The sequence below is a fragment of the Sinocyclocheilus rhinocerous genome, unplaced genomic scaffold (assembly GCF_001515625.1).
Source record: "Sinocyclocheilus rhinocerous isolate Xijiao unplaced genomic scaffold, SAMN03320098_v1.1 scaffold650, whole genome shotgun sequence".
Taxonomy (NCBI): domain Eukaryota; kingdom Metazoa; phylum Chordata; class Actinopteri; order Cypriniformes; family Cyprinidae; genus Sinocyclocheilus; species Sinocyclocheilus rhinocerous.
Genome location: NW_015638019.1, coordinates 697,973 through 714,724, shown reverse-complemented (window position 1 = coordinate 714,724; position 16,752 = coordinate 697,973). Strand labels below are relative to the sequence as shown.

The window sequence follows — 16,752 nt, the reverse complement described above, 5'->3', positions numbered from 1 at the left end:
ACATATCCTGTATGGATGAGTGCACAAAAATTGAGATTAGGCGATATCTTTAGCATGAATAATGTAGATCTCTACATCTTTCAACAAGCATGCAGCATTACATATTGTCAAATTAGTTCATACTTCTGAAGTGAAAAGCTTGTTAAATTTAAAGGGATTATGCATCCAAAATTTCCAGAATCATGTTTTTCAAAATTTGTTTTTCATCTGCAGAAAAGAGGATGCTTTAAGGCTTGCTGATACTGGTGGCAAAGGTCAACATGCAAAAAATAAAGAAATAATAATAAAGAAATTGTAAACTATTAAGAGTGTGTTTTGTATATTTGTTCATTTTATATAACCAAAAAATAATAATATAAGTTAAACATAATTACACTATATGAAAACCTCCAGTTCCATTTAGATGGTTTGGTTTTCTGTATTATTTCAGTTCTCATGTGTGCTGAAACTGAAAAGACATTTATAGCCCTTGCCATCGCCCACTCTTATCACAAATATTTCAGTCCTTTAGCACTGGAATGATTTGTTCAAGGTCACTATAACCTCGCAGACCAACCGCAGTATGAGAGAGGATGTCTGAGAGAGTATGGGAATTTTAAGTTGAATGGATTTATGGTACAACCAATGAATCCTTTACTGGACATTCACACAGCAGAGTCTGCTTCTGCTTTACATGAACTGAGGCACAATTTAAAACCAAAGTTAGGAGTGAGTTTCACTCTGTCCAAGTCTTGACTCTGTTCTTATCTTTGCACCTGCAATAATGTTTAAGCTCTGAGACAGAGAGCCGTTGTTCTGCTAATTTTTTTTTTTTTGGCAGCAATGTTTGCCTCAGTGCTGGAGTGGAGCGATGGGAGTGTGTGGCAGTTACAGCAGCTGTGCAATACGGCACCCTGAACTCAAACCTCAAATGGGCTGAGGAAGTCCATAAAAAAAAAGAGGAATCTGTTATGAAGATATGGCTCATGTATCAAGGCCAGGGGTTCAATGCCGTAAGTCAAGGGAACAGTGGACAGCAAGAAAGCCACACACAGAGAAAGCAGAGTAGTTACTGCAACCATTAGAACTTTAAAATTATTTTTAAAATCTATTTTAGGAGATAATCATTACTTTTAAAAACCCATGTCTGTGGGTCACAACATTTTAATTCCAACACCCACAGTGAGAACTAAGATGATTATATTAATTCAGCAGCACTATGAATATTTCTGTATTTCTGCGAATATCAGTCTATGGCTGCAGCTGACCACTAGACGGCGCTGTAATCCAACAAAAACATAAAGCAAGTCATAAAAAACACTGCATAATTGCATGTTAACTCTTATTATTGCTACAGAATATGGTAGTTATACTGTGCACGGTATGCAAATATTCTGTATGCATAGATTACCCAAGATGAACAAAGCTTGTGGAAGAACATCCCACAATGCAATGCGCTTGACATGACCATCCTGTTGTTAGTGTGAGGAATGATCCTGAAAGAGCTGTGCCTCTTTCTTGACTCACTGTTTGATTGAACAAATGTTGACATTCTTACACAAACTGGATACAAATGCAATAAAAGTAGTTTTTATTTCTTAGATTACAACTGGATGAAACTCGATCTGAACTAAATATGCACCTTAATAGGGTAATCTGACAGCAATGTTGCATAGTACTGTTTGAAACATTATCCCAATCTTACCTTCACTAACCATTTTTCCAAAAATAGTAGTCAGCATACAGTGTATACTTCCGCAGGATTCATTAGCATATGGAACATAGCCTTAAGGCCTGTTCACACTAAGGACGATCACTGTAACAATAACTATGAAGTTTGAATAATCATTCTAATTCTATGAGAATAGGAAAGTTCACAACTGTTACGATAACCGTACTACGAAGAGGAACGATTTCATTGGAATTACTTTCAGAACGATTAAAACATTGACAGCGAATTAGAATCTACCATGCCCTTTTACAATGTTACATAATGTAATAACTTTTATATATAATAATTAATAATAATAATAATTGTTGTCCATTAGTGTGGACGCTAATATAGTTATCGTTCTAATTGTGAACGTGACTCCTTCAAGCTGCTTTTAAACTATTTTCGACATTCATATGAAGGTCGCATTTTACCCCCCAGGGGCATTTACAAAGAACTTAAGAATTGTTCATGAAGCAGTCATTACCTTCCATGATAAAATAAATGAATGATGAATGTATGAATTTTGAAGTTATTCATAACTGTCCATTTTACAGAAACAATTATTAAAGAATAATGTTTTGGTGTAAAAATGTTGTTAATTCTCGTTTTGTTTGTAAATAGTTAAAAAAAATTTAAATTTCAACAAGAATGTAACATTTATTTAAGTAATTTGAAATAAAAGCTCCATTGGAAATGAATGACTTCATGTCTGTTGTTTGTCAGAGATATTGAAAATGTGGCTTTATAGTCTGATGATATAGTGAACAACAAACACTAAATCAGTAAAAGAAAAAACTCTTTTATTCTTTAATACCATATATAATGCAACAATTGCATATCTTTGGCAAAAATAAATTTTATAAACCTTTTATCAACAGAGGTTAGCTTACAAAATCAAAAATCAGGTTCAGCTGCCACATATGGCAGAAGAACATGACAAAATTGACAGGGAAGTGGCAACTCAGTTTGTGGACCTTATCTTAATAATAATAACAATAATAATAGTAATATAATAATTCATAGGCAGCTGTTTTCAGAATTGGCCTCAAATTCTAAAACTACTGCTTGGCTCCCCTCCCTGCATTAACACTTGCATTCTGTATTAGCACTATGTACAGCTAGGAGGGGACGAATTGGCAGCCATGGTTAAAGTGACAGGGAAAGAGCTTCACAAGAATAGGCAGTTTTAAAGTAATCGACTCAAACAGAACGTTCTGGTTTGCCAGTGTAAAGGGGCACGTGGCAGTTATAGTTCACAATTTCACATGCTTGGGTATATAAAATCCTAATGTAGCCTCAAACAAACACTTAAAAACCCAATCATAAACAAACAAACTATTGGGAACACACAGCCAGGCAAGTTTTGTGAGCAGCAACTTTGGCGATATCAAATGGGACAAAAAAACTGGGTTAAACATGTCTGGGAGTCCAGAGAGTTCTCAGTAGCACAGTTCTCAGTTCACATCCAGTTGGCTCTCCCATCACCGTCAAGCAATATTCTGTCCACTCTCCCCGTTTCACTTCCTGTGATCCTTTCTCCCATAATCAGCAGCGTCCGTGAGCTGCAGCGAAGGGAGAATGTCTTTGTCCCTGCTTGCAGGCGCATTTATTGTGCAGTTCACATTGTCTCTGGTTTCTTCTGAACTCTCTGGAGGTCTGGAGCAGCACGGCGCCAGCTCAAAAGCAGCAATGGAAAGAAGTTCCGTTTCACGGAGCTCCCCCTACTGGAGGCTTCGTCACACAGTTGAAACCAAGAAAAAGATAACAAATGCCTGATTTGGGTAGAAGTGACACTCACACCAACATAAAGTCAAGGAGCAGGAAAGGGAAAGAGTGGTTCAAATCTTACAGTAGAGGTAAAGAGGTTCTTGTTTTGATTGGCTGCTATTTAGTACACTCCGAAAGCAAGCAATATGCACACGGGCAATGATTTAATCAAGTCAGTGCATGTGGAATAGCACAACACCTGATCGCTAGCATCTGAGAAACACTGAGGCTGATGTGCATGCAACAAAAAGCTTTTTCCTTCAAGCTGTTCTCCAGTCATAGTGGTCAGGATGGGGATGCAAAACTGATCCAATCAGGACGCACGGGAGGAGTCACATGGTTTTGACATCATAACTGTGGCAGCAAAAGGCTCCCAGTGGCATGCCGTCACCACCACACGAGATATAAACCAGCAGTACAAAAATAAAATAACTAAGATATTTAGGTCAACTAATTATTGCATTTCTTCATTTGTATCATGTTTATATTATGATCCAAAATCAATGGCACTTTCATATTTCTCTCTTTTTTTTTTTAAGCTTTTTCCCTCTATAGTTAAGAAGCGTGAGAGATCTTGGGAGCTTGTAAAATCCATGCATTCATTTTCCATATAAATAAGTTTGTGTTGATTTAGAGGTGGAAGCATGCAAATCTTGAAGTTTTTTTTTTTTTTTTTACCAGTCTCTTTTTAATTGTTTTTTTTTTTTTTTAAGCAATTAACATCTTCAAACTCTCATACCGTTAAACTCAAATGATGTGGGCTGTTCATTCAAATTGGTTTCTTTTTCTGTACATAAAATATGTCAGTATGGCTTTTCTCTCCTGTGTTCGTATTGCCATGTTTGATGAGTGGACCGGACGAAAAGAAAGAAAACACCCCAACAATTACAAACAAGAAGGAAGATACACCAAACCAGAAGAGAGAGGTTGGGCAGGCCACAGGATGGAGTTTCAGAATCGGGTTCATTTCCTACTGATTTTCCTGCTCTTGCGTCTTGAGGCGACTAAACTGGTGCGAATACCGGCCAGGTGTAGGAGTGAGCCGGCCGCCTCCTTGAGCTCCTCATCCACGTCTGGACGAGAATCTCTTCTGCTCCTCTTTCCGAAAAGCGGACCCTGTAGTGGGCTGCGTGGCCATCGGGCCCGGCCTCCTCTCTCCTGATCGTGGTGCAGAGCCAGACTGAAGTTGAACGGCTGTGAAGGAGGCATCTGGCGAGGGCAGGGCGGGACAGGGGTGCTGCTGTAGTTGTGATCCTGCTTTGGATCCCGACTCACAACCACCAAGTCCCTTCGGGAGAGATCTATGGGTCCTTCTTGATCATCTTGGTCTGAGAAATCATAATCAGATGGATAATTGATGTATGACCAAAATCGTACATGTTTTTGATGTCTCTTATGCTCAACAAGGTTGCAGTTATTTGAATATTGTGAAATTTAAAATGACTGCTTTTCTATTTGAATATATTTTAAAATGTAATTTATTCTTGTGATGGAAAAGCTGATTTTTCAGCAGCCATTATTCCAGTCTTTTCCTACATTAAATCAACTCTAATACGCATATTTGAGCAGATTTGAATTTGAACATATTTGATTTATTACTATAAATGCCAAAAAAAAACAAAAAAAACAGTAGAACAAAAAGTCTTAAAGGGTTAGTTCACCCAAAAATGAAAATTAGTCCATAAATTACTCACCCTCAAGTCATCCTAGGTGTATATGACTTTCTTCTTTCAGACGCATCCAGTCTGAGTTATTTTAAAAATTGTCTTTGATCTTTCAAGCTGTTTCATGGCACTCAGCGGGTGTTGCATGTGTCTGTCCAAAAGAAGTTAAATAAAAAGCGCCCATCCATTAAAAAAAAAAGTGTCTCACACGGCTGCGGGGGGTGAACAAAGGCCTTCTGTAGCGAATCAATGCTTTTTTGTAAGAAAAAATATCCATATTCAAAACGTAATAATCACTTTAAGTGAGACATTTTTTTTTATGGATGGGCGCTTTTTATTTAACTTCTTTTGGACGGACGCATGCAACACCCGCTGAGTGCCATGAAACAGCTTGAAAGATCAAAGACAATTTTTAATATACCTCAGACTGGATTCGTCTGAAAGAAGAAAGTCATATACACCTAGGATGACTTGAGGGTGAGTAATTTATGGGCTAATTTTCATTTTTGGGTGAACTAACCCTTTAAAGGGTTAGTAACACAAATTAAGATATTTTTGATGAATTCTGAGAGCTTTCTGACCCTCCCATAGACAGCAATGCAACTATAATGTTCCCAGGTCCAGAAACGTAAGCACATCGGTAAAATAGCCCATGTGCCATCAGTGGTTCAGACGTAATTTTACAAAGCTACAAGAATACTTTTTGTGTGCAATAATAACAATTAAAAACAATAATAACAATTTATTCAACAATTCTTGTCCCTGAGTTACCGTCTTCCGCCATTTTGGAGAGTACCCAAGAACGTAATCAGCGCAACCAGCTTTGTTTATGTTTAGCAAGCGTGCACTTTATCCTGAATGTAAACAACGCTGATTACATTGATTACGTTCTGGGGTACTCTCCAAAATGGCGGAAGACGGTAACTCTGGGACAAGAATTGTTGAATAAATAATGTTATAATTGTTTTCTTTGCGCACAAAAAGAATTCTTGTACCTTCGTAAAATTAAGACTGAACCACTGATATCACATGAACTATTTTAATAATGTCCTTGCTACGTTTCTGGACCTGGGAACATTACAGTTGCGCTGCTGTCTATGGGAGGGTCAGAGAGCTCTCAGAATTCATCAAAAATTTCTTAATTTGTGTTTCAAAGATGAACGAAGGTCTTCTGGGTTTGGAACGACATGAGGGTGAGTAATTAATGACAGAAGTTTCATTTTTGGGTGAACTAACCCTTTAAAAGAACAGCCTTCATTTGAAATACAAATATTTAGTGACATTATAAATTAACTGTTCTAATACACATTTTTGATTGGATGATCCCTGATTAAAGCCAATTACACATGTGCATGATTGCTGTGATTATGTGAACAAGTACCTAGATGCATGTCTTGACTAAAATAAACCTGATGTAGAACATGAATAAAAGAAGAAACAAACAAAATAAAAGGGCAAAAATGAGGTGTTGGTGTATGTGATGGTGATTTCTTACAAGAGTCAATGTTCTGCTCAGAGGCAGACTTTAACAGCATCATTGCAGTGGCAGCATCAAAATCACATTCTGTGAAGAGAAAGAAATGTTTGATGCACACAAGTATTGACTATGTGATGTGTGTGTGTGTTTAAGTGAATGAGTCACTTCCACCCAAGAGCGAACAGTCGCTCTCTAATTTCAAAGTACCAGTGCCTTGGTTGTCAAGGTTACCAAATATAGGAAAGAGATGGCATCTATGTGCATGGTGTAGAAGCACCAAGTACGGGGTGAATGGAACAAAAAGAGCTGAGATGAGTGATAGGCTTCAATGTGTGATGATGCATCTGATAATGATGTGTAAAAGATGTGACCAGGTTATGGATTTTCTGAACAGACTTAATGAATTCTACTAACCTTTTAGGGCACAGCCCTGCTCTGATGTGAAAAGGTGATGAGGAGGAGACGAGGCACTACAGAACAGAGAGAAAGTGTGAGAAGATGTTAAACACACCAGTTAGATATTTTCTAGACTGAAGTCTTACATCACAATCTGTTATATCATAAACTTCAGAGGCAACCATAGGTGAAATCTGTGTCATAATGTATGAGAGACAACAACGGTTTTGACTAAAGTACAATTATCCAGTGCACACACACACACACACACTGCCGTTCAAAAGTTTGGGATCAGTAAGATTTTTAATGTTTTTTTTTTAAGTATCTTTTGCTCATTAAGGCTGCATTTATTTGATCAAAAATAGAGGGGAAAAAAAACAGTAATATTGTGAAATATTATTACAAGTTAAAACAACAGTTTTCTATTTTATTATACTTAATTTATTCCTGTGATGCAAAGCTACATTTTCAGCCATTACTGCAGTCTTCAGTGTCATATGATCCTTCAGAAATCATTCTGATTTATTATCAATATGCTGATTTATTAACCATGTTGGAAACAGTTGTGCCGCTTATAAATAAATAAATAATAAATGTATGTATGCATGTATTTATTTATTTTTTTTGGTGGAACCTGTGATAATTTTTTCAGGATACTTTGATGAATAAAAAGTTAAAAACAGCATATTCAAAATAGAAATCTTCTCTTAACAATATGTCTTTACTATCACTTTTTATCAGTTTAACACATCCTTGCTGAATAAAAGTATTAATTTCTTTAAATTCTTAAAAAAGAAAAAACAAATACTGATCCCAAACTTTTGAACGGCAGTGTATATACATACACACATTTTTTTATATATTACCATGAGCTAATACCTATTCTTGGATGATCCAGAGAAATATATTTGTATTTTATTTATTTTATTTAAGACTCAAAACAGTAAAATATTACAATGGGTGTATAAGGGTTATTTAATTTTCCTGATTGTAAAAATACTGACGATTCAACTTTATGTCATGAATCACTTGTGTTGCCCAATAATTAATATTTAAAAAATTGTGTAACATAGTAAGGATAAATATTAAATACTTTTTATATGAACAAATTAATGGCAACAAAGAAAGTTACATAAAACATAGTTTTAGTTAAAAAAACTGTCTAAAATAATTTGCCTTTCATGTTTTAGTTGTGTTATTTTAAATGCATTAATTAAAATAAATTAAATTAAATTAAATTGTGTATCAAATTGTTCTGAATCAGAAAAAAAAGCTTGAATCAAAATCAGTGGATGGAATTTATTTGCTGTCAACTTAAAGATTCACACCACTATATTATTAATATAGCCAGACAAAAAACATTTAGAACAACCAACATTCACACACCTGTGACAACAGCTGAATATTCATTTTATATTAATGCACCAAAGCTGCAACATTTTTGGTAAACAAACAACCTACATTAGACATGATTGCCTACACCAGACATTAGTGGAGCACCATGACACATAACTAAATCGCTACCACTATATTTAACAAAGCTGTCTGCACTGGAAGTGTATTCCTATGAAGTAAATCTCTGAAATCCTAGTAAGCAGCATACAAGCATTCTTTCTACTGACTGAAGCCTTGATAAATGTCAGAATTATGCATTTGTCATATAATCCGGCCAGTGTTGATACCTAGGAGGGGAGGCAGGAGGAGTGCAGAAGGCATGTGCATTCGGGAAGTGCTGTTTCTTCAGGGCTTGCATCAGCATGGGCCGGAACTCGGGGTGAACGCACCACAGAGAGCCTTTTCCATTGGTCTAGAAGAAACAGAGAGGGGCGGAGTCAGAACTGAAAGAAGCAAGCATGATATCAGCATGCTGGTGTGAGGAGAAAGCTCAGGTTAAATGACAACAGGACCATCTGTCTCTCTGTACGTGCACTGTACATTCATAAGCACATCATACATTAGCTGCAAAATCATTTTAAGCCATCATGAAACTATAATGATCACATGGGAACCATGTGGAACAGTGGCTCCTATTGTGTTTGCATGGGGATATGTGTGTGTGAATAAAGGACTCATCACCCTTTGTCTGAGGTGTGGTCCTGCAGGGGGAATATGACCTTGACTCACTTCACTAGCCGTGTTCATAAACAGGAAAGAGGAAACATTGCCATGGCAACAGACACCAGGCTGAGACATATGAAACCCACAGATTCACACGCAATGTCACACGTTAATGAAACATACCATCCTCACCGTTCCATAAATCATTTCACCATCTACGGTTCACGTAGAAGAAATGAAAACATCTGCCTCACTTCATGTAACTGGCTGCATGCCCTGCTTTGAACACATCGGTTTTCAAAATGCCCTAAACCAATATCCCTCTTGACAACCCTGTTAGCACACTGCAGTCAGCTGTGCACTACTTTATACACTGACCCAGTTAGTTAAACGTCTCAGCGAGTGCTCTGCAGCGATGTTGTGTGAACCTCTCCTCAGAAAAAGATGCTATTCTAATTTATTACAAGGCTCTCTGGAATACTTGATTCTGATTGGTCAGTCGCAGCATTCTGAGGTCAAATGGTTTTTTCTGTAATGGCAACTAAACTGCATTTGAGCGTTGTCCCTGGCAACCGGTCTCACTGCGCTAGTTTCACGTCTCTTGTAGCACTATGCGGTCACACATAATAAAAAATAATTTCAACCCACATTAATATTTCAAGTCTATATTTCATTATTTTGGAGATAATGTACAGTAAGATAATGTACAGTAAGTCATTACTGCAAAATAAACCCCTTCATATTAGGGTTGCACCAATGTTAAAATTCTGGCTGATACTGGTAAGACGAACATGATCTTATGCCATTTATCGATTATAATTTATAAAATTAAAATCTTATACTACTTTAGCTAATATATGAAAAATAATTTCAAATGATATGACTGAATTTAGGCATTGGAGCATTACATAAGTACAATACAAAATATGAACATACATTTTGGTAAAGATTACATTTAACGAAAAGCAAAAGCACCAAAATATTATTAAAAAAATTTAATTAAATAACACTAAAAATAGTCTGAAATGAATGCCCACAACAATGTTATTTTAGTATTATTTATATACTAAATTTGCTTTTGTGGTTATATTTTCTGTAGTTTCATTTTAGTTTGAGAAATTTTGTTATATGCTTTTTTTGTTTTTATTAGCTTTTTTAAATATTTCTATTGAGCCTTAATTCAGTTTTAGTTTAGCTATTTTATTACATGAATTTAAACTTATTTTATTTCAGTTATTTGCCAAGGGACAATTTCTAACTTTTAAGATTAAGTTTTTCTTCTAATATTTATTTTATTGTAATATTCATTTAATTTTTAACTTAATTTCAATTAATGAAACAATTTTTAATAGTTTGACATTTAGTTAATAAGAATACTGGTCCACAATTAAAAATCCAAATAATGACTGAAAAAAATAAATAATAATATTGTAATACTGGTAACCATTATGGTTCTGTATTACAATTATGGTTATGCCTGCATTTATTGTATGACCGGCTGAATGTACATTATCCCTTACAAACACCACATGAGAATGTCCATTTTTCTTGCATTCCTACCTTTCCTATGCTTCGCTCTACTTTGCGGAAGCACTTGTTGAGGGACAGGTTGTGGCGCACTGAGTTCTTCCAGCCAGTAGGGGCGCTGGAGAAATATGGAAAATGTTTGAGGATCCAGCCGTAGATGTCCTTCACTGGGAGAGATTTGCTGGGCGACTGTTCGATAGCCATGTATATCAGTAAGGAGAAAGAGAAAGGAGGCTTTGACTTGTAAGGATCTCTCTCGCTTCCTGCAGAGATAGAGGAGGTGGACGAGGCGGTGTTGCTGTGTGGCGACCCACCGCCTCCCTCGATGTCAAACAGCGGGCTGTTGATGGGTTGCGCTTCGCCTCCGAGCGTGAAGTTCTGCAGCAGGTTCTCATGAAGCCAGTTCAGGTTGGTTAGCTCATCATCTTCAGACTCACCCGCCACCACACTCAATGCTCCAGCACGACCAATCTGGTCTAGACTGGTAGCCATGGGACTGGAAGCACTCTCTGCTTCAGGTAGAGTCCCAGCTCCACACACGCCCTGCGCTCCGGGAGATTCGGCTTTCTTATCTGGAGACATCCCGATTATCGGACCCATCAAACCAGGAGGGTCTGTGGAAGGGAAGGGTATTGAAGAGAACAGAAAGTGGGCACTGGTTACTACAACTGTCAATCACAAATAAATGTGGGTGTATTTATTTACAGAAATGCAGAAACTGAAATTAACATTTTCATTTGGCTGAAACTGAAAATAATGTTTCGTAAATTCAATTTGGGTAATTTTCTTTTAATGCTGTTCAGAATGTCATGTTCTCAGGAGATAAATTAAACCAGTCGTAGTAAAGTTCTTCAGAAATGCCTCTTAAAATTTCAGCTACATATTGGTACGATATTTAAAATAAATATTAAATTATAGGTGCAAATTAATGGCAACAAAGTACACTAACAGTTTTGGTGCAAAAAACTAAGTTAATAAAAAATGCAAATTGGCGCAAAAAGCTTGAATAACAAAAAAAACAGTAAATCATGAATTGAATTGATTTGGTGTCTACTTGAGGATTCACACAACTATATTATAAATATGACTGAATGAACACTGGACAATTTTTGGTCATGTCCGCAATGATGACATGTTTGCCTATTGTATCTTATTAACACTATGTGCACAAAATATGCTGACATAGTAAAAATGCTTCATCAGAGAAGCACTGTTTGACCACTGGTTCAACAAATCACAAAACTCACGGTTCAGATCATGTTGTGGTTTTTGAGTCACGGATTGGATCAGCAAGAAAAAATATATATTTTATTTAGGGATGCACCGAAATGAAAATTCTTGGCCGAAGCCAAACAAAATGAAACACTGGGCTGAAGGCTGAAGGCCGAATACCGAACACGGTTTTTCGCATTTTTCCCCCCCCATGTATTTTGCCAATTTTTTTCACCATTGCATAAGTTAAATAGTCAAAATGTGCTTTTTACTGTTTTGTCTTGCTTTTCAAAGAGAAAATCAATTAAAAAAACATTTAAAAATATTTACTTAACATTGAACATTTTTTAACATTGTAGCAGACATTATACCAACAAGGCACAATTTAACTTAAAATTAAAAAGTTAGTAAAATAATAGTTTTTGGCCATTTTGAGACCCTCTTCTTGAATCAGTTATGTATTTTTTACTGTACAAATAAATGCAGCTTTGCTGAGCAGAAGAGACTTTTTTAAAGAAAATATTAGAAAATATTACAGATCCCATCCACTATGTGTGAATGTTATAAATGTATTAATAGAGCTGTTTTAATTATTATTATCATTATTATTGTCAAATTTTTTTTATTTAAAAAATTCATAAAAATGTGACTGAGCAACTGATGAGTAACACTGTTTCAGCGCAGAAACTTTGAACCCTGGCTAACAAGCAGATAGCACCGCGAGCTCTGCAGCGCAGTCAGAATACATGCAATCCATGTGTGTATTAGAAAGCAACACTCTGCAGTTTATTTAATTGTTTAAGGCCATTTCGCGATTTCAATCATCATACAGTAACCAGCAACAACCAACCCTTCCTCTTCTCATCGAAGACAAGCGATGCAGCACTAAACAGTCTCTTGCTGTCTGTGCTTATAATGATTTTTGCATCTTTCTCAGACAGTTTTAAATGCTTTCTCTCACTGACGACATGTTTGCTGCATTAGTGCGCGCCTCTATTTGATGGCATCACATCATTGTTCGGTACAATTTATAAGGTTTTTTCACTTATTCGGCCAAACACCGAAATAGATTTTTTTTGCTATTTTCGGGCAAATAATTTTGGTTGCCGAACATTCAGTGCATTCCTAATTTTATTTCAATGTAACTTTGCCTTTCATGTACAGCATTACTATTACATAGCACACTTTAAGTATTTCTTCAATACCACAGTAAAAACTACAAGCCTAACTAAGAAAGTTTAAACATGACAAGTAAAAAAAAAAACACAAATTACACTCATAGATAAATACTTTATAACAAAGTTACAAATAAAATAAGGTCTAACAGTACTATCCAGGTACAGAAATGTAATGATTAAGTGTAAAATAACACTGCATAGTGTTCACTGTATAAATTATATATAGAATAATCTTAGTTAAAGCTGTGTGTTTTTGTTTGATTAACCAGCCCTCTACGAACACCTTGGCAATTGAATCGCCATTGGCTAGTAATTTTTTTTGTTTACTCGCCAGACTGATAAATATATACATACACATATACATATATACACACACATACACATACACATATACACATATACATACACCCGTATACACACACACATATATATATACACACACATATACACACATATACATACACACATATACACATATATACACACACACACACACATACACACACACACATACATATACACACATGCACATACGCTCTAGCCAACTGCGTAAACACCCACCATTAAAAAAACAAAAACAAAAAAAAAACAGAAAGCCGGACGGGAGAGAGACAGAGTGGGATTATGGCATCTACTGGGTCAGATCGATAGTTAGGCAAATTAAAACTAAAGAAAAACGTTTGCAACTTAAGCTTCGAAATGACAGACAACGAACAAGCAATAAATAAATAATCACATAAAGTGCTGCTCTGAATCATTCTCTCTCCCACTCTGGAGAATAGAGTGGAGGGCACAGGGAGGGGGTTCCACTTCCTCTTTCAGAACCGTTCAAAACACCCCAGACACAAATAAACATCTTCCTCTTCACATGAGTACTGTAATAAAAGGTGTCAACAAAAAATAGCTTTTCCACAAAGTTAAAGGGATAGTTCACTCCAAAATGACAATTATGTCATCATTTACTAATGTGTGTGTCATTCCAAACCTGTATGGCTTTCTTTTATCTGAGGAAAGCAAAAGGAGATGCTTTGAAGAATACGCTGCTCTTTTCCATACAATGAAAACAGATTGGAAACCAAAGGCCACCCAATTGCAAAAAGGAAAAAAAGCACCATGAAAAGTAGCCACATGATAGCCTCGTGAAAGGAATAGATTAAAATTTAAGCCATTATTCACTGAAAATGATTATATTTGTGGTCACCATTCACTTTTATGGAGTTCCATAAAAGTACGAAAGTCATATTTGTTTTGAAAAGTAAGAGGGTGTGTAAATGATAATTTCTCAGTACAATATGTTATTAATGTTTGTTTGTTTTTTCTAGAGAGCTTTCTTGATTAAATGTAGCTGGAATTAGCGCTTTATAAATAAAGGTGACTTGACTTTAATATTTTACATTTTTTTACAAAATTAAAAAAAAAAAAATCCAAAATTGTCCATCCCTAAAAATAATAATTCAGCTTTTCAAAATATTTTTTTTATGCATGTGCACTCTCCTACAAAATCAGCCCAGTCATTACAGAATGTTTAAATCTTTCCAAATATAGCTATACAATTCATCTGGTGAAAATTCATTTTTTTTCATATCGCAATATATATACAAACAAACACACACGCATACAGAGGGAAAAAAAAATCACAATGCAAGTTTTCTCTATTTTCATGCAGCCCTGGAATCAAACCATCCGTCACCCTTGTCCACATTATTATGCTCCTGTAGTGCATCCACATGCCATTTTGTTTTCCAATAGCATCCTCTTCGGATGTCTTTCTTCATGGGCACTCAAGGGCATGTACGACAGCAGTATGTCCTTCATAGGACATTTAGTGCTGTCTGCTTCCCATCCTGCTCCAGGCGGAGACCTGATCCCTGCACTCATGGTGGCTCTCATTAGCAAGACAAATCTAACTCTCCTCCAACAAGCTCATCAGCCCATCACCTCGCCCTCCATCCACACAGACAGACAATGCTAATGCTGACACTCTACCAGTCTAAAGTACTTCAAACAGAAATACACCCAAACAAACAGACTATGAGTAAAATTTTGTCAATGGGAGGGGCAGCTTTGAAATACAACTAATTACCCTTTTAATTCCCAGGCCCTCTGGGAAACCTTTGGCATTTATTTAATGTCAATGACAATTATCCAGAATAGTTTATGTAGACTTGACGTTAAAGTTGCAGTGAAATCAAAGTAAAGGCGGATCTTTTCTTCCACACTGTGATGGAAAAGTCCGGCATACATCACCAGAAAGAAGTCTGCCGTTTCAGATTGAAACGAGGTCATTTACAAGGTAAAAAATAAAAAATTAAATGTATGCACAAATGAATTGTTCATAATATGATAAAAAAACATTTAGAAAAATAAGGACGATTTTCATTTCATGCCAACAAAATATGTGCTATGAGCTATTATCCTATTATTCACTAAAGCAGAGAAGCCCAAACTGGCCCCGCAGCCCAAAAGTGGACCAGAGTCATTGATATGTAGAGAATATACATTAAATTAATTTTAAATTTTTAATATATTTGGATATAATGCAGCATTTACTTTCAGCCCACGGCCCTCAATCATGTTTTGATTTTTAGGACCAGAGTCATTGATATGTAGAGAATATACATTAAATTAATTTTTAATTTTTAATATATTTGGATATAATGCAGCATTTACTTTCAGCCCACGGCCCTCAATCATGTTTTGATTTTTATCCCTTCATAGGAAAAAGTACGGGCACCTTTGCACCTAGGGCCCTATGATATTCGCGATGCAGAAAACGTGGACGGAATCGCGGAATCCAGTCATAAAAACGGAATTTACTGTATAACGCGGAATATCATGGAATTTGCCAAATTTGAATGGATACATCAAAAGTAGGTCAGTACACTTAAATCATAACACGATATGGACTAGTGGCTGTGAATAAAGTGGCAAAAATACCATTTAAACATGAATACCGCATGTTCTGCGTGTCTCTGTGTGAATGAATGGCGCAGACACGCGGTTTCATTTACTACACATACTACAGCACGCGTGATGCGCGCAGTGTTTTCAGCCTCTGTTGCCTCAATACATGAGTACATGAACATCTCTAGAACTGCTCTGAGAGTCACTTCATGAGCATTTAACCATTTCTTTTGAGAACAACTATCGTCATATCATATAAACAGAGAAAATTAAAAATCTTCACAGCAACCCATCAAAATAAAAGTTCGGTTTAACTTAAAGAAACCGTGACAGAAATGCTTAATACTTAATGATAGTGCTACTACTACTAATAAAATTATTATTAAAACATTATTTTTAAAGGAATATTTACCAGATAAATTATTTGCCATAATATATGTAGCAGAAAAATGTAAATATACAACAGTACTTCTGAGGAAAAAAAGAAATAAATAAAACAATAATAAATTTTTTAATAAAATCAATTAATTAGAGATGCTTTTGATTATTATTATTTAATGAAACCATTAAAATGGAATCCAGAAAATTTATGTAAAACAGAATTTGGTAGAAATAAAACAGAACTTGAGAAAAAATAAAAAATTTTTAAGGGCCTTAAAAATGTATTTTTTGTTAAAATACATTTTAACAAAAAAAGCTAGGCCGCTGTGTTTTTCGTTGCCACTGATGATTCAAACGCGAGTTTTGGGCAGTAGAGTAGCACTTGTTGTCATTTCTTTCTCCGATCACAAATGCAGACAGAGTTTTATGTTTACGTGGCGCGATGCAATGCAACGCAACGCAACGCGTAAAAAGACAGTATAAATCATTATAATC

At 35.8% G+C, this 16,752-nt stretch overlaps 1 protein-coding gene across 1 annotated transcript in view; it reads right to left on the bottom strand.

Annotated features, from left to right (window-relative positions):
• Positions 1-3,987: 3,987 nt before the first annotated feature.
• Positions 3,988-16,752, bottom strand: part of LOC107749364 (forkhead box protein N2-like) — a 28,570-nt gene continuing 15,805 nt past the window's right edge. Inside the window, exons 2-6 of the mRNA XM_016564493.1 lie at positions 10,616-11,196; positions 8,680-8,804; positions 7,016-7,071; positions 6,620-6,688; positions 3,988-4,788 (exon numbers count right to left, since the gene is read on the bottom strand). Coding sequence (XP_016419979.1) covers positions 4,424-4,788; positions 6,620-6,688; positions 7,016-7,071; positions 8,680-8,804; positions 10,616-11,196 — 1,196 coding nt within the window. The 3' untranslated portion in view covers positions 3,988-4,423. The remainder of the gene's footprint in view (positions 4,789-6,619; positions 6,689-7,015; positions 7,072-8,679; positions 8,805-10,615; positions 11,197-16,752) is intronic.